At 57.1% G+C, this 18,552-nt stretch overlaps 7 protein-coding genes and 1 non-coding gene across 8 annotated transcripts; 3 read left to right on the forward strand and 5 right to left on the reverse strand.

Moving 5' to 3' along the window:
• Positions 1-739: 739 nt before the first annotated feature.
• On the reverse strand, positions 740-2,303 carry DICSQDRAFT_109665 (PEBP-like protein). Its single transcript, XM_007368394.1, has 6 exons — positions 1,877-2,303; positions 1,737-1,810; positions 1,505-1,678; positions 1,312-1,442; positions 954-1,258; positions 740-886 (listed from the first exon to the last, which is right to left on the reverse strand). The coding sequence occupies exons 1-6, from the start codon at positions 1,878-1,880 to the stop codon at positions 807-809; spliced, it is 768 nt and encodes a 255-aa protein (XP_007368456.1). The 5' UTR covers positions 1,881-2,303; the 3' UTR covers positions 740-806.
• Positions 2,304-2,777: 474 nt separating this feature from the next.
• DICSQDRAFT_t146 lies at positions 2,778-2,860 on the reverse strand. Its single transcript has one exon. It is a non-coding gene; the product is annotated as a tRNA-Asn (tRNA).
• Positions 2,861-4,357: 1,497 nt separating this feature from the next.
• DICSQDRAFT_172632 (uncharacterized protein) lies at positions 4,358-5,720 on the reverse strand (the record flags this gene model as incomplete). The annotated part of the gene is made up of 4 exons (XM_007368395.1): positions 4,358-4,660; positions 4,720-5,336; positions 5,403-5,595; positions 5,652-5,720. The coding sequence occupies 4 exons, from the start codon at positions 5,718-5,720 to the stop codon at positions 4,358-4,360; spliced, it is 1,182 nt and encodes a 393-aa protein (XP_007368457.1).
• A 593-nt stretch (positions 5,721-6,313) lies between these two features.
• DICSQDRAFT_148877 (uncharacterized protein) lies at positions 6,314-8,735 on the reverse strand (the record flags this gene model as incomplete). Its single annotated transcript, XM_007368396.1, has 2 exons — positions 6,314-6,742; positions 8,490-8,735. 2 exons carry the CDS (start codon positions 8,733-8,735, stop codon positions 6,314-6,316), a joined length of 675 nt encoding a protein of 224 aa, XP_007368458.1.
• A 607-nt stretch (positions 8,736-9,342) lies between these two features.
• On the reverse strand, positions 9,343-10,692 carry DICSQDRAFT_20093 (FAD/NAD(P)-binding domain-containing protein; the record flags this gene model as incomplete). The annotated part of the gene is made up of 4 exons (XM_007368397.1): positions 9,343-9,728; positions 9,771-10,050; positions 10,107-10,520; positions 10,573-10,692. Coding segments are annotated over 4 exons (1,200 nt in total), but the record flags the coding sequence as incomplete, so codon positions are not given.
• Positions 10,693-11,249: 557 nt separating this feature from the next.
• On the forward strand, positions 11,250-12,702 carry DICSQDRAFT_172635 (uncharacterized protein; the record flags this gene model as incomplete). Its single annotated transcript, XM_007368398.1, has 6 exons — positions 11,250-11,324; positions 11,379-11,484; positions 11,556-11,737; positions 11,795-11,912; positions 11,973-12,265; positions 12,331-12,702. 6 exons carry the CDS (start codon positions 11,250-11,252, stop codon positions 12,700-12,702), a joined length of 1,146 nt encoding a protein of 381 aa, XP_007368460.1.
• Positions 12,703-13,835: 1,133 nt separating this feature from the next.
• On the forward strand, positions 13,836-16,239 carry DICSQDRAFT_172636 (uncharacterized protein; the record flags this gene model as incomplete). The annotated part of the gene is made up of 9 exons (XM_007368399.1): positions 13,836-14,087; positions 14,144-14,276; positions 14,331-14,383; positions 14,437-14,807; positions 14,873-15,093; positions 15,150-15,317; positions 15,373-15,763; positions 15,823-15,986; positions 16,058-16,239. 9 exons carry the CDS (start codon positions 13,836-13,838, stop codon positions 16,237-16,239), a joined length of 1,935 nt encoding a protein of 644 aa, XP_007368461.1.
• Positions 16,240-16,842: 603 nt separating this feature from the next.
• DICSQDRAFT_90163 (uncharacterized protein) lies at positions 16,843-18,502 on the forward strand. Its single transcript, XM_007368400.1, has 4 exons — positions 16,843-16,959; positions 17,019-17,274; positions 17,329-17,417; positions 17,476-18,502. The coding sequence occupies exons 1-4, from the start codon at positions 16,852-16,854 to the stop codon at positions 17,755-17,757; spliced, it is 735 nt and encodes a 244-aa protein (XP_007368462.1). The 5' UTR covers positions 16,843-16,851; the 3' UTR covers positions 17,758-18,502.
• Positions 18,503-18,552: the final 50 nt, after the last annotated feature.

Below are 18,552 nucleotides of genomic sequence, written 5' to 3' on the forward strand. Positions count from 1 at the left end.
GGGGCTCGGGGGCAGCAGAGACGACCACGGTGGGGAGATCGGGGACGTCAGGGGGATCATACACGGATTGAGGTTCCACGACGCCGGACGAGCGCCAGGTGTCGCGGTACCTGTTCGTGATGGAGTCGAGATCATAGTTAGAAGAAGCCACTGACTCGTGTGCGTGAGGGCGCGCGGGCCCTCGGAAGGTGTGCGAGCTCGAGGGCGAACTGGATCCTCCGGTGGTGGTTTGTGAGCGTGCGTCCCAGGACATGGTGCGCATGCTCGCGCCATCGTCGTAGAATGACGCGGAGGTCGCCGTGCTGGTTCGGAATGCGGTGTGCAAGATGGGCGAGTGTGTTGCCGGAGGTGCGCTTCCTGGAGCTGCGGGGTGAGAATGGGGAGGTGACGGCATAAGCTCGAGGTTTGCTGGTCTGCGGGAGTTCTTGGTCCTCCTTGACGACGTTCGTCTAATAAGAGCCCCGAGCGGCGACGAGTCGCCCAGATTTGGGGTGCGCGGAGGCTCCGCCGAAAGCTCAGCCATCATGTAGGCTCGTACAGCTGGTGGAGTAGAGGATGATGAGGGTTATGGTGTACGCGAGAGCAGCTCATTATCATGGTCGTCGCCAAGCAGATCCGAAACCCGATGCCGCGCAGCGGCCACTACTGCCCTCGTGGCGCTTACGTCCCGTGCACAGCACCGACCACAGCGTATCAACACCGGCTCAGCCACTCCTGGCTGATGCACGTTGACTCGCAGAGATGAGAGCACACTCGGATTAGCTGAAGATCTACAACTAGTGACAGGAAGGCTATGTTCAACGCGTCTAGAGGTACTTTTTCTTGCTCTTGAGCTCCGCGTAAGGGTCCGGCTTGGGCATCTTGCCGAACCGCGGCTCTTCCTGCTCTGTGATTGAAAGGGGCGCCAGAGCGCATCAGTAGAGCTCCCCAGTGCAAATGCAAAACTGACGTACTGAGCGTGAATTTGTAGATGTGCGAGACGGTTTCATCCCAAACCTCGCGCCACATGTGTGCGCCGCCTCCGCGAGCCCCGTCAATCCCGTATTGGGCCGCGAACGCACGGAAGTCAAAGCCGAGCCTATCCGATTCCTGGAAAACCGGAACGTCGATGGGGTCCGATGCGGAAGCCTGAGGCAGTACCAGCAGGACATAACGGTGGTAGGGAGTATTGCGATGGGGATGAGGTGGGACATAAGGCGTATGTGCTTGAAGAGGGACAGTAGGCGAAGCAGTGGATGCGGACAGCGGAATGTTGGGTCTGACCGACTCATGTAAGGAACCACGCACAGGACCAAGCATAGATATACGTACTGCATCCAATGGAGATAAGTGGTGAACGACTGAGTGTCCGGGTTGGGCACGTCCAGGTCGACCATCAAAAGAGTGTACAGACGCGTGTCCGTGTGGAACAACGTCGTGTATATCTCAGGTGGTCTCCTGGTCTAAAAGACATGTTGCGGATTAGTCACCGCAGCTCCACGGTGTAGAAGGTACAGCAACGTACCTGCTCCGGAAGAAGGAAGATACCAGGCTCAACTTGCCTCAGCTTGCGCTTCACGCGTGTACGGAGGTAGTTATTCTTGGGAGGAGGCTCGAGGTAACGTATACGCAAGTCGAACGAGGGCTGAAGTTCGGGAAGCATGTCTGGAACGACTTTCATCTGGTAGATGCGCTCCATCTGGAAAGACAATCAATACTGAGCAAAGTACAATCTGGATAGTGCTGCAGAGACAAACCAGAAGGTCTAGACCTCCCTCTTCCCTCCACCTTTGCTCGACTAAATGCCTGTAAATAGGCTTGCTCAAGTCCGCTGCATGGCAAGGACACACGTATCAAATACACAACAAGACTCCGAATAGCAAAAGGATAAACTTACCCATCCCGTTCCTCGCCTTCCACCTGACGTCCGGCAAGTTGACCTCGCTCTGGATCTCCAGTATTCTCACCTTCTCCCTCAGCTGTTCCAATGCCGCCACGTCCCTCTCGCCCTCAGGCTTTGCCTCCTCGGCCTGCACCTTCGCCTGTAGCTCCTCCAGTTCCTTCCGCACGAACTGCGCATCACGCAAGATGTAGCGTAACGCATAGTCATACGCTGGCTCGACGCCCTTTGCAATGGGCCTGCTCCACTCCCTCGGCCGCTCCAGCGAGATATTGGGACGACGCGTCGGCCACTTGCGCTGCTTGCCCTTGGTCTGCTCCCCCTGTGTGGTGGCCTCGGTGGTCTCCTCGGACGCAGCCTCCTGTGCTGGCGGCTGGGTCGTGGTCTTCGCTGTCACGGGCGGGGGAGGAGGAGAGGCACTTGCCTGCGCAGACGCGGCCTCCAGAGTGGCATTCCCGCGTATGTGCGTTAGCCTAGGAGCATAACGAGGGAGTCTACGGAGGGCGAGCATGACCGTCGAGTGACACCTTGGACGGCAGTCGATTGGGCGCGTCGTAGAAATTCGGGAGGAGCGCTTCTTCCAGTGCAAGTCCGTATATAGCAATTGTAGTATCAAGGCGTGCTGTGGGCGGGCCCGGGTGTTTGGCAAAGGTTACGATGGTCGTGGTGCATCAAGAGGAGGCCGAACAAACCCGAGATTACCGTCCTTCATATTCCCCGCTGCATACGCCCGTTGACCTCCGTCAGATGTTTCAAATCGGAAAACCTTGAAGTCACCGCGAGCCGATTCCATGTCTAGCTCATCTTTCCCTGAAGCTGCGGCCTACGGGTTATGTCTTTTTGTTTGGTCTAAGGCTGGGATGGTGTTTCCGCATTAGATACGGAAAGTAAAACTTTACTGCCCCAGTGAGGCTCGAACTCACGACCTTCCGATTGCCTTGGGTAACAGTCGGACGCTGTAACCAACTCAGCCATGGGGCATATCCCCATTCGTGCCAAATAACACCAATAGATCCGTCGGACCTCTCAGATGACCGAAGACAGCTACACAGGAGTACATCGCGCGACGGGAATTCGGGGGGAGGAGGCGCCCATCAGAGGCCCCGTGCGCGATCAATGCTTATCACCGAGGACACCACCCGGAATCCAATGGTTATAAAGACCAGCGGATTTCGCTTGGCCTCCTTGCGGAAGCCACTGGTCGCGTCAGTGGGCCATGTTGTGTCAACGGAAATCAAAGGACGCGCCGGTGGCGGGGTGTCCTGAGCGACTTCGATGAGAGCCTTGTGCCGAGACAGGCACTCGCCCTAAGAGGCGCCAGTGCTATCGCTGCCTTCTTCCTTCCACCATCGCGTCGTGTATTCTGGGAGATCGTCTCTGCGTGCCCCCTCATCTCACCTTGAATTCTCTCTCCATATGACCAGTTCTGGATCAGAGTAAGTCGTACAGTCCATCGTTAGCGTAGGGCAGGTTTAAAATTATATATTGAGGCCACAGAATGCCGTTATAGGGGGGTCACGCGAGATCCTCAACCCACGAGGACAACGACGTCGGCCTCACTGAAGAGAGCACCAACGTCCCCATCCCAGCTCGCTCCGGAGCACCAGAGCCCGAGGTCGAAATGGAGGATGCTGGCACCCAGGAAGGCGAGGAGGATGAGGATGACGGCTCCGTCGACCTGGAACAATTGGGGCCCGCCCTTTCCAGTCGTATGGAGGATTAGCTACGCATGGTTGTTTGCTTTGAGTCAATGAGATATATTGGTTGCATTCTACGCGTGTCAAAGTCGTCCAATACAACAGTGCTTGCAGTCAAAACAATACCATCTACCGCACTCGAGCAACCCCTAAGCGCCCTGCTGACCAGAAATTTACCATATTTGGGGCCAGGGCACCCACATGTATCACCGCTGGCGGCCTCATGGGTGCCCTGGTGTCGCGCCACCCAAAATCTGGGTGGCTTTATGACCATTGAAATCCGCATGGCCGGGCGGTGGCCCCCGCTGGGAGCCCGTGCCAGCGAATTCCAGTCGCGCGATGTACTCCTGTGTACTCATGCTTGGTCACTATCAATATTGACCGGTTTGTATGCAAGCCGTGAAGTCTCCTCCTGTAGTGACGAATGGCGAAGGCGTACATCGCAAGCCTTTCAAGGACCAATTGCTCACCTTCTCGATGTCAACGCCGATTCAGGTCCTTCAGTCACACAGACACGCGTTGTTTGGGGTCCCAGAGCCCTGAATAACCCGTCCATTAAGGACAGCGGTCTCCGCACAGCAAGGCGCCGACCAGTCGTGTGTAGTCTACATGCATGCGAGTAGGAATACAAGAAATACCGAAACACGAAAGCGTGATATGAGAGCACAGCACTCGTCATTCTAAACTGCAAACAGACATCCAATGCGCGAGAAGATCGAACAACCACCACCACCAACGACGCTGGCCTTCACCCTAGGTGAGAGAGCCTCAGCCGAGGAGCTTAGATGAAGCGGCGGGCAGCGCGGAAGCCGCCCTTGCCGAAGGCGGGGGCCTTGGGCGCAGCGTTGTTCCCGCCCTTCTGCGCCTGGGCACCCTTCTGCGCGGCAGCGTTGCCGCCGGCGAAGCCGCCCTGGACACCCTGCTTGCCGGTGTTGTTGCCCTTGATGGCGCCGACGGTCGCGCTCGCGCTGGAGGCGGCGGAGGCAGCAGACGCGGAGGCGGCGGTTGCGGATGCACCGGCAGCAGCGGACGACGCGGCCCCGGCGTTGTTGCCAGCAGCGGCACCGCTGTCCGAGACGGTGAACTGTAGAATATTCCAGTGAGCATGCGGTACTTGCGCGAGAGCGGAGGCTTGATACTCACGTAGACCTGGTCGTCGAGCGAACCGTGCTGAGCGACGGCGACAAGGACCGGCTGGTGGTTCGCGGCGGTGTTGATCGACGAGAGGCGGTAGGTGCCGGCGGGGAGACCGCCCGCGACGTCAGCGGTGAGGACGCCGCCCTGGGCGGCCGAGTTCAGGCCCTTGAAGAACGCAAACTTCGTCGGGTCCGTGACCGTGGTCTGGTCGAGGGCAGTGAGCGCCTCGACGACGACGTGCGAGTGGCCGGTGATGTCACCCGCGGAGTCGACGACCTGCGGCGCGGCGAAGTAGTTCGTGTCCGGGTTCACGAAGTTGCCCGTGTTGAGGTGCGCGATCGCCATCTGGATGGTGAAGTCCTGGTTCGCGGGGATCGTCGCGCCGTTCTTGGGGAAGACGAACTTGGAGGAGGGCATGTTCGACTGCGCGGCGATGACGCCCATCGGCGCTGGGTTGCACGAGCCGGACGTGATCTGCTGGCCGTTCGTGATCGGCAGGTTGGGCACGGTCGCGCAGAAGTTGATGAAGTTGTTCGACGACGTGAGGGAGGCAACTTGGCCCGCCGTGGCATTGGCCTGGCCGTTCTGCTCGAAGCCCTTCGCGATGACCGAGTCGAGGAGCGCTGGAAGATTGCATCGAGCGTCAGCTGAGGCCGTGCGATAAAGTTAGGGTTCTGTCAGGAACTCACTCAGAGACGATTGGGGGTCGTTGCTGTTGCCGGCGGCAGCGGACGACGAGGGAGCGGCAGCAGCGGACGAGGTGGAGGCAGCGTTGCCCTTGCCTGCGTTGTTGCCGCCCTTACCCGCGTTGTTGGCTGCATTGCCGCCCTTCTGAGCGCCCTTCTGAGCCTGAGCAGCGTTCACACCATTCTGGAAGTTGCCCTGAGGACAGAACGGTTGTCAGATGGGATAGAAGTTAGATAAGATGGTCGACCTACCAGAGGCGAAGCCTGCGCGATGACGGGGAGGATGGCGAGGATAGCAGCAAGAGAGTGGAAGTACTTCATGACTGTGATATCGGTGAAAAGAAAGTCGACGCGAAGCTAGCTTCAGGAAGGGGCGAAAGACCAAACGGGATGGGAACCGGCCACTGGGAGGGAAGGAAGGTGAGTATGGAGCTGCGGAGGACAAGGCAAGGAAAGACTTACAAGATTCAGAACCAGGCAGCTCTGCTGCAAAGAGGGGAAAGGAGAGAGGACTGAGGAAGATGGGGGATGCATTCTGGCGGGACGGGAGAGTTATATACGTGGAGCTGTGGGACGGCAGGGAAGGGTTCTGGCGTATGGCGTTGTTGTGCCGGAGATGGCACGCACTTGACAGGCCTGCGAGAACGGGGAGAAGGATGTGCGGAGTTGCCAAGGAGACTCTAGCAGGCCAGCTAAAATTAAGACGTGCAGCTGAGCGTGCGATAAGTAGAGAGCATTCGCAGCGTTTCGCCTGCATCCGCGGGCCATAATTGGCACCAGCCGTCACGGACAGGACACCGGGCGCGCGCATGCCGAGCTGCCCGCGCCCGCCCACTGGCAGAGCAGCCGTGCGAATCCCTCTCATACATCATCTAGCCCCTATGTCCGCGCCAGACGCTGCAGGCACAGGCCTCTCAGACCTCCCTGAACATCCCCTTCGCCTTCACCGCGCACATGAACGCCGCCACCGTGTCCACCTCCCTCACCTCCACCTCCCGGAAGTGCCGCTCCGCAATCCCGGCCAGCACCCCGTTCACCTCCCCCACGTCCCCGTACACAGGAGCTGGCGCCCGTATCCGTTCTTCTTCCACCAGCCGAGAACTCCGTCGCCGATCTCGACGCCCCCGACTTCCTGTCGTCCCTGGGCCGCCCGGCCCCGGGCTCGCCGTCGACGTCCGGCGCAGCGCGTGCCCGTGCGGCGCCAGCTGGCTTTTCGGTCGGAGCAGCGACGACGGCGGTCCTGGATCCTCCGCGCTCAGCGGCGACGGGTCCAGTTCCGGGATCAAGTCAAAGCACGCAAGGTACCGGTGCAGTGCGTCCACTGGCAGTGTCGTAAAATCTACCTGTCAGTCATAGTTCGTATCAGCCCGCTGTGCTGTGTGGCAGAAGCAGATGCTGGACGGAGGTAAAATGGAGTATCAGAGAAGACAATGAAGCTGCTGACAGCAGCAAGCGCCCAGCTGTTGATGCACCGCGCAAGGCGCAGGAAGGGCGTCCCCGAGGTACCCTAGATGTTCTACCAAGGCGACGCTCCACAGAAACTTCGGCAACTTCTCCCCTCGATATACGGCGCCATCGCAATGTTAGCGTCAATAAGCATGTTGCTTTCGACATGCCTGCCTGCACCAATCTCAACAACCGAGCACGGTATGCCGGCACAATATGTTTTCGTGGATCACATCAGAACTATCAATGGCCGCACGCTATTGGTAGCTCCCACAGATTTCCTATGCGAGCTCTAAAAATACGCAGTTCATTCTGCGGCACAAGGGGCCTGAGCAACATTGCGTCGGATATCAGAGGAGCTACCCAATGATGCGGACGTCGTCTCCGTGTCGGACATCCTCCCGAAACTCAACATCACAGACTCAGACGCACAGACAACGCCAACAGTCATTGGCGACACTACGTTTGGAAAGCGGGGGACTCGCGCTGTCAAGCTCCGTGTGCAACAAATCTTGGGAGGCACGGCAGTCGCTTGTTCGCCAGTTCGAGCTCAATGGACACTGCGTGCCTCAGCTTCCACCTTCTATTCCTCAGCCCTAAAGCCTCCTCAGAAGACGCCCTCAACATATCAGCTCGCTGAGTGGTCGAACCTTGCTTATTTCCGCCCGCGCGCCGAACACGAGTGCAATCTTCTCACCCGAAAGTTGCTTAAGGGGCCCAGTTTCCTGGGCGACGTGAGAAGATAGCGCTCGGCCGCGGAGGCGTGCTCGGACGCGGCTCGTGGGCCGATTGCTGGGTCATAAGGCCCGCTGCGGGGCAGCCCTTCGTGCGCGATGTTCCCTCGGCCTTCGAAAGTACGCATGCCCCTGTCCCGCCCTGTCCCCGGACCTCCCGGCAGCACACGGACGTCGCGTCACGCGTGAATGACGGGAGGTCAGTGCAGACGGAAGGCATAGAGACATGGGCATGGCGCCACAAGGCTGCCGTACGAATCTGACTGCAAACGAATGAACGGCGTTGTCGAGCAAAGCTTATGTTGATCGCATCCAGAGCCATGTGAGACGCGAGACGTGCTTGGCGCTGCACAGCAGGCACGGAGGACGCGGACTGTCAGCGCAAGTCACTCAAGGGATGGGCCGGGAAGGGCGGGTTATTCAGTCGTGGACAGATGGACGCGTGCAGAGCCGAATGAAGTCAACGCAGAGTCCGCACTGCCTATGTCCACCCTTCCCTGCCTGAGAATCCGGATGTCCGAAGGGCCAATCCTCGATGCTCGATCGACGGCCAACGAGTGAAACAAACATGCCCGTGTTCACTGAGGCCAACCATGCATCTGCTCTGGTCATGTCAGGCAGACCGCGACCGGCGAATAGCAGCTGTGGGGAGCCGGTGCATGGGCTGATCCATTGAACGGATTCTTGGCACTCCTCGGATTGCTTCAAGCTACTCCTCATCATCCGTGGCTCCATACCCGCCACTGCCTTCGCCCCTCATTACCCGCCAGCAAATGTGCCGCGCCACCTATAGCGGGACCCGCATCCAGATGACGCCCATCCCAGAAGACAGAACCGACACTCCGCCCGCCACCGACCAAAACCAGGACCAAGACTTGCAAAACCATAACGCAGACTATAGAGCACTCACTAGGGAGTCCTTCTCCTCCTTGTCTGCTGCATTGTTGCCGGCAGCGAGGGCAGCCGACGCGGCGCCGGCCGCGTCAGTTCGTTTGCGCTTGATGCGCTCGCGGTCTCCGTCTGCGCGGTCTGCGGCCGCGCGTTTTGTCCCGACGGCAGCGTGGTACGCAGCGTCGTCGGCTGCGGCCGCTCGTTTGCGGGTGCCCTGCCCTCGTGCGCGGGGCGCGGGGGCGGGGGCGGGGGCGGGGGCGGACATGGATGTCGGGGCGTGGGATGAGGGTGGCGGTTGGGCGGCGGAGACGACGGACGACGAGGGGTGCATGTGCGTCGCGTGTGTGGGCATTTTGAGCAGCTCGAGGCGGCGATTGATGAGTCTCTGGTACCCTGCAAGCTGAGTTTTGAAGGTGCAGTGGCGACGCGTCGAAACGCGGTTCCCGATATTGTATATGCGAGAGACCGAAGAAGTCGACGAGGTAGTGTGCTCAGTGGGCGGTGTCGGTGATGCAAGGGATGTGGGGGACGATGGCAAGAGCTCGCAAGACGACGTCGAGGCAGAAGGTGCGTTCTCGGCGCTGGGTACTGCAGCCACTGGCTCCGACGCCGTGCGATCGGGGGCGCTCCTCGAGCCCGCCCACGTGGGCCGTGGCCTTGGTAGACCAGTAAGGCAAGTCTCTTGCTGTTCTGGGACTCCTTGATCCCAAACCATCATTTGAATGATCGTCAACTACTCCCACCGTTGGATTTCTCGGAGAGACAAACGCGAAATATCTTGGTGCTACATGACAGTGAGTATGTACCAGTGTTCAGCTCTGTGCCTTCCAAAAGCCTGCCACTCCCTCATGGGTCTGTGGGTCCTCAAACCTCCTGACAATGCGATAGTAGTATGCGCGGCCCTCTTCGTACTTCTCCCGCACGCGCTCGTACGCTTGCTGTATCTCTCGCACAGCCTCACTGCCTTCTAGGTGAGGGCTCTCTGCAGTAGATGGGTGCAAGTGACATGCCAGCACCGAACCAAGGAATGCACCGGCATTCAAAGCGGTGATGATCCCCTGTGATGAGAGCGGGTCGAACGCAAGCGCTGCATCGCCAACGGCGCACCAGCCTCGTCCTTGGTGATCGTCTTCGAGCCCGCTACCGCCTCCGGATTTGCCTTGCGGCTCCCATGACGCGTATGGGTCCAGGATCGATGACGCCGCCGTAGTGCACCGTGTGAACTTCGTCCCTGGAGACATCTCGTAGAGCGGCATCTCTTCAAGAGGTTCCGCAGCGGGATCGTTTCTCAATGATGCACCGCATAGAGAGTGGGATATGTGGACGGTATCCGACTGGAGCATGTCTAGGAAGCCAGCGGCGGTGCGCGCGACACGGGCTGTCGCATCCCACGGGGAGGTCGTGTACATGACGAGACGCTTCCCATGGGGGAGACGGGCTGAGTACCACCAGCCGCTTGAAGCAGCTTCGATGAGGGTACGGGTGTCGTTGTCGTCCGCACGATCCGAGTCGGGATCAATCCTGTCGAAGACGACGTAGAACGCGAGGAGGTCGGAATGTTTGCGCATCTTGGCCCCGATCTAGTTCGCGCTGGTGAGTAGTGTTCAGGAGATCAATTGAGAATGAATGCACTGACCTTCTGCGCTACAGATGCTTTGCGGCCGGTCGCGTCTACCAACCATCTCGTGCGGAACGTCTTCATTGAACTTGTTCCGGCAGGTTTTGCGTCGATATCCCACCCGAAGACGGGCGAGCCTTCGACCCCTCCCCTGTCCGCCCGACGTACTCCCACGACCTTGCCTCTCCAGAGCATAGATCCGCAGGTTTGGCGCAACATATCGTCGAAACGCGCGCGATCGAGGTGCCACCCCGCGCCGTAAGGGTTCATGAGTGAGTATGTTTCGTGCAGGTCCGCACTCGCCCACGCAGAAGCATTCCCCGTGCAAACGTCGTGCAGACCACGAGAGGTGTCCTCGGTCAGGCGGGGGAGTAGCGATGGATCGAGCATGGATAACGAACGTCTTGCTGCAGCGGGAAGTGATTCGCCGATCTGTAGGTGTCTCAACTAGTCATCTACGCCCAGTTGCTCAATGTACTGATACCTTGTAGGCACTTGGGTCCGCATCGTCGATGATCAATATACGGACAGATCCCTCTGGTGTTCGTCTGGCTATTGAGAGCGCAGTTGCGCAGCCTGCAGGCCCGCCGCCAACGATGATGACTTGGGGAAGAAATCGGTTCGTATGTTGGCAAAGATCAGAACTCGGACACGTACTGTCATAGTCACTAGAATGTGTGGTCGACATGCCCTCTGACCCTCTCGTGTGTGACCTTGTTCGGCGAGATGCAAGGGATCAATTGGTATGCGATACCCCTCCGCTCTCCGTCCCCCCATGCGGCGCTCATGCTTTCGAACAGACCGTCGACCGATTTAGTATCGGTCCACTATCACTTGACCGCCTCGTGCTGTCGATATCGCAACGTGTAGCAGAGAGGAGGACGGGACCTGACGAACTCCGGACAAGCATTTCACATCTTGACATGAGAGCGTTAAATTCCGGGGTTGACGTTTGCAGACACAATGAATGGACGGCGCCATCGTTTGCAACCGATGTGGGACCCTGCCGAGGGACATCCTGAGTCGCAGAGAAGCATCCTCAGTTGTACATACATGGTAGCGCCATAGGCAGGGGCCAGCGTCTGAGCGACATGGTATAAATCTTGCAGCCCAGTAGTCCCCTCCCAAGGCGATTTCACGAATTTCAAAAGACTTTCAGCCATGGGTATCTTTAGTCCTGTAGAAGGGGTGCCGACAAAGTGGACGAAGAAGGCACTCATTGAACATGTCAAGACGGTAAGCGATCCCACAAGTCCTGGTTCTTCCGCTGCTGACGACGGGTTTTTACAGGGGATGCAAGTAGAGCTGGGGACACTTCCTATCTATTTCTGCGCGTTGTACAGTATCAAGCGCGACAATGGCGGGTGGGGATCCAAAGCGCGAGCGAACATTCTAGGTTCGTCAAACCGCTGTGCTGGGCCCCATGTTCATTTGGCTATGGCTGATAGCGACGACCATCTCTTCTAGCTGTGGCGGAGCAAGAGATGTTGCACCTTGCGCTCGCCGGAAATATGCTAGCCGCCTTGGGAGGGACTCAGCCGCTGTACGACAAATTGTTCATACCGACGTATCCGTCCGAAATCTTGTTTGAGAAGATCGAGATGGCGCTACGGCCCGCCAACAAAGAGAATCTGGAGTGCTTCTTGAAGGTCAGAATGTCGTCCGATGCGACCCAAGTATTAGTGGCTTACAGACTCATTGTGCAGATCGAAGCGCCTTATATGCCTCCGCCCAAACTAGAGGTAGCAGAGGACGTCGAGTATTCCATACAGCTTCTGCCCGGTTATAACGGTATTGGAGAGTTTTATAGAGAGCTCCAGCACGGTAGGCCCACTGTCAGACAGACCTTGTCGCGATCCAATATTGATATGACTCACAACCCAGGCATCTATGAGGTCTCTGCAACGGACCGCGATCTATTCTCAAGCAATCACGACAAGCAGTTCCGCGGTGAAGAATTTTTCGGGGAGAAGATGACTGTTGTCGTAGATACGAAGACCGCGCTCCAGGCGCTCGAGACCATCGTTGACCAGGGCGAAGGCAGCATTGGTGTCCCGGACTCCCACTACTCCATCTTCGTCCAGCTGTACCAGCGAAGGAAGGAGTGGACCTGCATCGACTACGTCAACGAGCCACACACCGCAGACTACAAGGGCAAGAGCGAGGTCGCTTACCGGGTACGTAGAGCGCCGCTGTCGTCTGCCACATGCCATCCAGGCGGCTGCTCATATACTGTCGACAGTTGTCGTTGGCAGTGGATGCCACCTTCTGTTACCTCCTCCAGACGCTTGACCGATGCTGGGCGGAAGGGCAGCCGGCCAAGCGCACGCAGCTCTTCCGGAACATCCACCGTCTCATGGTGGAGATTCTATCCCCGGTCGCGCACGCTCTCGTCGAACAAGTCATCGACGGCGGGAGGCACGCCGCTCCGTGTTTCGAGTTCTACCCGCCTGGCTCGGACGGGAAGCCGTTGGATCCGAAGGGATTGTTTGAGGGCTTGGTAGCGGAGGTCCAGCGCGCGTACAACGCCGCTACGGGCCCTGAGCATCAGGGAACTCGGGAGGCGATTGGGAAGATTAAGTTTTGCTTGACTGGATTGGCGCCGTCGCTGTAATTGCGAGTCGGGTTTCTTGCCAGCATGTACAATAATGTATACTTGCATGCGCCGGCGGCATTTGAGTGTTAGCTGCGGTATCAGAACTATGTGAATTTTATGGTGATGTCAACCCGGGGGGAGGCGGCGATATCAGACATAGGCTGCTGCGTAGTCCGCTTGATAGCAAACACGTATAAACACCAGAAGTCGACTCACTCCATAGTCGCCGCTAGTAGCGCTCGCTAGGCTCTTTCGCTACGATACCAAGCATGGAAGCCATTGATAGCGATAGTAATGCCTCATCACGAGGCAAGTTCAGGTTCAACTTTCGCTCAGAGCCGGACTGCGTTCACGGTTCTATCGCGGCTGTGGTGGAATCAGTTGACCCTCGCTGGTATGGAACATGTCAAGAGCTGCCACGAAGACCTAGTACAGTCTCCTCCCCAGGTTAGTATGTATCTAGTTATGTTTAGTCCACTTACGATAGTTCTGATTGAATCTCTCAGACGATGCTCGGAAATGAGGCAGGCACATCTGCTAGTGTGAAGCTCCGGAAGGTCGGGAGTTCTAAGCAGGTCCAGAAAACGGCATTCCCGTGCAATCGGCTACGACCATACGGCGAGCAGTGACATTGAGGCGTCCATCGACGCATCGATCACTTGGAATCAACTACACGTCTCCACCGGTAATCCTGCATTCCGGTGAAGAGTACGGAGATATTGTCGTGGTGTACCTTAATCGCGCTTTTCCGTGTTCTCAATTGGTGCTAACCTCCGCCTCGTGCAGCGCTTTGTCGTAAGTTCTAAATGCCGACTGACATCTGAGTTGTACGGTACGTACTGTCAGGTTCCATGTATCGTGCCAAGCCAATACTGACACGACTCCTGCAGTACCCCAACACGTTCCCTGTTCATGACGGGATGCATGTTCCCTCCGAATTAGCGGCGAAGGCGTTATGGGTGCTCAGGTGGACAACGGTGCTCCCGAACAGAACGGTATGTGAGCTACACACGGCTATGAGCAGATGGCGCCCCAAAGCGCGTTTTCAGGCGTGAAACGATTATAACATGTAGCTTGAAAATGCCATACACAGTTGAACCCTCTCGGGGCCTCTCGTAGCTCGCACTCTAGATACGCTGCTCTCCTGAACCATGTCCACGTTCAAGCCCTACGATCCCAGCGCCGACAAGCCATCTGCCAATGTCGACCCGGCAAAGATAGCCCGCGTCGCGATCTTCCCTCCCATCGGCATTGCTCGTGTCGGTGACTCCGGGACTCAATTGGACGGTAAAGCCGATGAGGCTCACCCCGAGATCGAGTACTTCTACGGTCCTGAGGTTCCTGGCCTCGACGAACATCCGTTCGGTTCGTTCAGGGACTCTCAGGGCCGCATCAAACGACAGGTGCGTTTGACTACCCTTCAATGGCGGTCTTCCTCGTGATGTTGAAGGCACGAAAGGCTGCACGTTTCCGTGTGTATGCGTACGACGACCAGGGAAAGGTCCTTGGGGAGATCAACAATGCCCATGGCTACAGCTTGACTTGGAAAGTTCACGTTGCCAACAAGAAGGCGGCTTACTTCCTCTCTCGCGGTAGGATGGTCTCATTCGTCATGTTTCCCCAGGTATCCTGAAACTATTACGCAGGACGATTGGGCCAAGTCAATACTGATTTGCGGAACCCGGATGTTGACCCAGTGGTACGCAATTCATGTTCCTACGGCCTAGGTGCAGACTAATATCGTCGTTTTAGGACAATGCTTCTGGCGACCCATTCGACCTCTCTCTGGAATCGCGCAAAAGGCTGATCATCGATCCCGGACCCCAAGTGATAGGCGGACAGAAGGGCACTGCCCCAGTTCCTCTGGACGGCAAGTTCCAGGGTTCCGCTCGTGAACCTAGGCCGGTGAGGTTGGGTGAGCTGCGCACGGACGATCACGGCCGTCTAGTCTTCCTTGGCGGGAGCGGGCACTCGCATTCGGTGCAGGTCGATGATAATCCTCAGTTCATCAAGCAACCGGACATCATCTCTGAGTTCGACAGTGTGGATTACTATGACAACATGTGCGACGGATGGGTGGAGGTCTCTGTTGAGCATCCGGGCAGGCCTCAGCTTGCCGCTCAGTACGCCACTCATACGTTTGATCGACATTTCCACTCCTGACCGAGCGGCGTTGTTACGTTTGCAGGATCCCCAAGCCGCATAGGGCGACCGTCATCAGTGCCCCGCCAAAGTTTGCATGGGGCATCGAGTCGCCGACGTCGCTCTACGACATTCTCGAAAACATCTACAATAAGCAGGTCAAATACGAGGAGCACGCTGGGACCGACTTCTACAAGGATATCTGGCCGGTAGTGTCTGGGACGTACAAGCTCTCTTGGGTGAACGAGAAGGCGTTCCAGGGCCACGGTAGACATCTCGGCTCCTCCTTGGCTGCGATGTGTACGCTGATTCGGAGTAATTAGGGCCTGCAGGATTTGGGAACTTCTGGCCTCAGGAGCCCCAGCTCTCCTCTACGGAGATTCAGTATAAGGCGCTACGTGAACACATTTTCGGCAGGCTCCGCGAGCCCGACTACCGGAACAAGGACCAAGCCCATGTCATCTTCATGCCCAGGCTTTCTGGTGATAGAGGTAAGAGACTCAATAGCTTCTTCTCCGACCGTAAATACATTAAAATGGTATTTAGGTGACGCTCTCGAGCCTGGGGTCGTGCCCCACGAGGTGTCTATCCAGCGCTTTGCTGCGCTGACCGCGTTGCAATATGAACGCTTTAGAGACTGGAAGGATGGCAAGTTCACGAAGGGAGCGCCCTTCACGAAGAAGGCAATCGAGGAGTATGACTTGCAAGAGCAACCCATCATGCTCACACGCGCGATTCTCGAGCAGTCTATCGGCGATCCGCTGTACCCTGGCATTGAGGTATACTGGATTGCCAAGTTGGCGGAGACGTTCGACACCGCCGTCAAGGGAATCCAGCCGCCCTTCAGAGTCAATCACGATAAAGTCCTTCCAGGTTTCTTGTCTCGTGGGCTGAGCTTGCCATGGCAGAGCGACTTCAGCCAGTGCAACACTTTCTGGTGAACGGTCTCCGAGTCGATGCAGCCATTCATCCGGTGCTGAATGCCTGTAATCATAGGTGGCCGTCTGCTCGTCCCGACGACGTTGCCGTTCCGACGATGACACCTTGGAACCAGTCAAAGCCGAACGAGGTCCGCAAGCCGGCCATTCCGACCATTGTTGCGGATCTTACTCAGATCCCGCGCCGTAGTTGGACTGAAGGTTTGCGAGTCACGCCAGACGGTTAGTACATTTGCTTCAGGAAATTCAGACAATTTACTAATAAGCCAATCTGGATTGCTACACGCGCACAGATGTATCGAGTGCGTTCTTCCCTGGATGTACCGATATGGTACGAATGTGGACTGGGCTCGGTTTCGTCGTGCGGAATGACAGCGGACCTCCGAGTCTTCCGATATGGATCGAGACGGAGCGAAACTTGCCTCGTGGCTACCGCTATGCACCACCACCCGAGCAGACATTGAAGCTCACCTGAGCTTCGAAGTCGTCGCTCCGTCCTCAGCGCCAGTTGATGCAACGGTTGTATCCCATCATGGAGTTATGAGAATGCATACGTATCGCGTGTCGTGCAGTACTCACCGGAGGAGTTGAAGTATCGTGTCCCATCATAGAGGCATCGTAACCTGAACCACGTTGAGACAATCATATTTCTTTATTTCCCACCTCGATCCCACACCTGCCCCACCCTGCACAATGAATGTAACTAGTATATAACACGGTTTCATCAAAACTTCTTAAGGGGATTGCGATGGGACACCCAACCAAGTAATGATCCTACAGTGGCTCTGATTAAGTTAGATTCACGCTGGGACACAATATTGTGCCACAGGACGATGCCCCCGGTGACTGTAAGTACCTAGTCCCAGGTTGACGACTTGTACTAGGTGATTTCAACCCCGCCCTGCCGAAGCAACGATTCCTCGGAAACTTAGCGCATTTGGACATGTCCGGAATTCCGGGCCCGTGCAGGCCGTGACGTCATGCACGTGCTTCGAGTGTAATGGGCCGAGAGACAAGTCTATATAAGACGAGCCATTCCTCGCTCAACAACCACCATCAACCCTCTGCTTCATCTATCCTGCCCACCATGAGTCTTTTGCAAGACGTTTTACGTACCCAAACTCTCGAATCTTTGGAGAAGACCATCACTAGTGGGCGAACAAGTCCCGACGATGATGATGAGCTTGTAAATGTCGTGAGTACTTCTTCTCGTCCAATCCATGTCGCGACATTTGACTGACCGGACTGCGACAGATGTCTCTGCCCGGAAGTCCGGGAATGTCTCGTCCTGGCTCGCGCCCTGCATCGCGCCCCCATTCACCGACACGCGGTTCACGACCAAGTCCCCTCCAACCTCTGAGCGGACTGAAGAGCGGGCCATCGAGAGACCCTCTACGAGTGTTGCCCACCGACGTCTCGCAGCGCGTATTCTCTCATCTGTCTATTCGGGACCTCGCGCGCTGCTCCCGCGTCTCGAAGAAGTGGAACAAGAGCCAGACCTTAAACTATGGTGCGCACAGGCGGGAGGTGCATGTGGGTCGGCTTACTGATGCTTTGTGAGCAGTGTGGTTCCAGCACTACCGGAAGGAGAACTTCCACGATGAGAGCTTGCCTCCGGGGAAGTGGACGAAACGCGAGTCCAAACAGAACTGGGTGAGTAGGACTTAGGAGTCCGAAGCGAAAGTTATAATGATCGTTGTTTCGTGTGTAGCGCACGACGTATCTAACCACCATCCCCAATCGTTCTCCTCCGCAATCGCCTCGCTCAGGCTACCTTACGCCGTTAAGGTCTGGCCAGCAGACACCTCGCGAGATCCGAGAGGAGAAGTGGAAGCAGGAAGTGGAAGGGGCAGCGCGGCCGTCCAAGGTGGAGATGCGCGAAATGTACAAGGAGCTTGGCGGACGGAAGGCCAGAGGCAAGGGCAAGTTAGGGGGCACGGCCGGGATGAGAGATCGGGGAGGCTGGGGCGAGGTCGGCATCGAAGATCTCTAGTGCCCCAAGGACGCGATACACAAGCCCTGACGAAGCGGCTCCCATGCGCACATCTCCACCACGGAATCTGCTGTAGATTATAGTGACTCACGACAATGTAGAACTAGATGGGTGTGGACACCTTTAACGATCTACGACACAATCCCTTCTCGTAGACCGTGGTTGTTAGATATGGATGTCCTCACATCACCCGCCTATGTCTCTGCCCCAGCCCCGTAAGTAAATTCACCCCCTGAGCTTCGCGTATGGGCGAGATGTGATTGGGGAAGGTGATCGACCGTCGAGATCCGGGCCCGATCTCGGCTAGAAGGCACTAGGTTTGGAATTTGTTCGGGCTTGTTGTTGAACTTGACCCACGACGGCACCTTCGAGTCTCATCTCTTTCACTGCGCCGCAATGTACGCTAGCAGAACCATGGCGAGCAAGTCCCTCTCTTCGGAGAGACTTTCAGGAGGGCTCGACCGCAGCCAGGTACACTCCGACTCGGGAATTCATGTTGATTTGTTGTGTTCGTTCTGATTAGTGATGTGTAGAGCGTCCTCGGCATGTCTAGAGAGACCGATGGGTTCCTCAGTCCAGATTTTCGAGGCATCGTGGCCTCGGTGTCTGAACCACATCTACCGTCTATGGCGAGTAATGTTGACAGTCCTCCACTTGAGACGCCTCCATCGGAGGAGAGGAGCCCTTTCACATCCATACCAGTAAGGGTCGCTCATTCCATGTACTGTGTTTTGTTGAATCCACGAATAACCACTGTAATCATTAGGAAGGATTCTTCCGCAGACGCACCGGTTC

The sequence above is a fragment of the Dichomitus squalens genome (genome assembly GCF_000275845.1).
Source record: "Dichomitus squalens LYAD-421 SS1 unplaced genomic scaffold DICSQscaffold_35, whole genome shotgun sequence".
In the NCBI taxonomy this organism is placed as follows: Eukaryota; Fungi; Basidiomycota; class Agaricomycetes; order Polyporales; family Polyporaceae; genus Dichomitus; species Dichomitus squalens.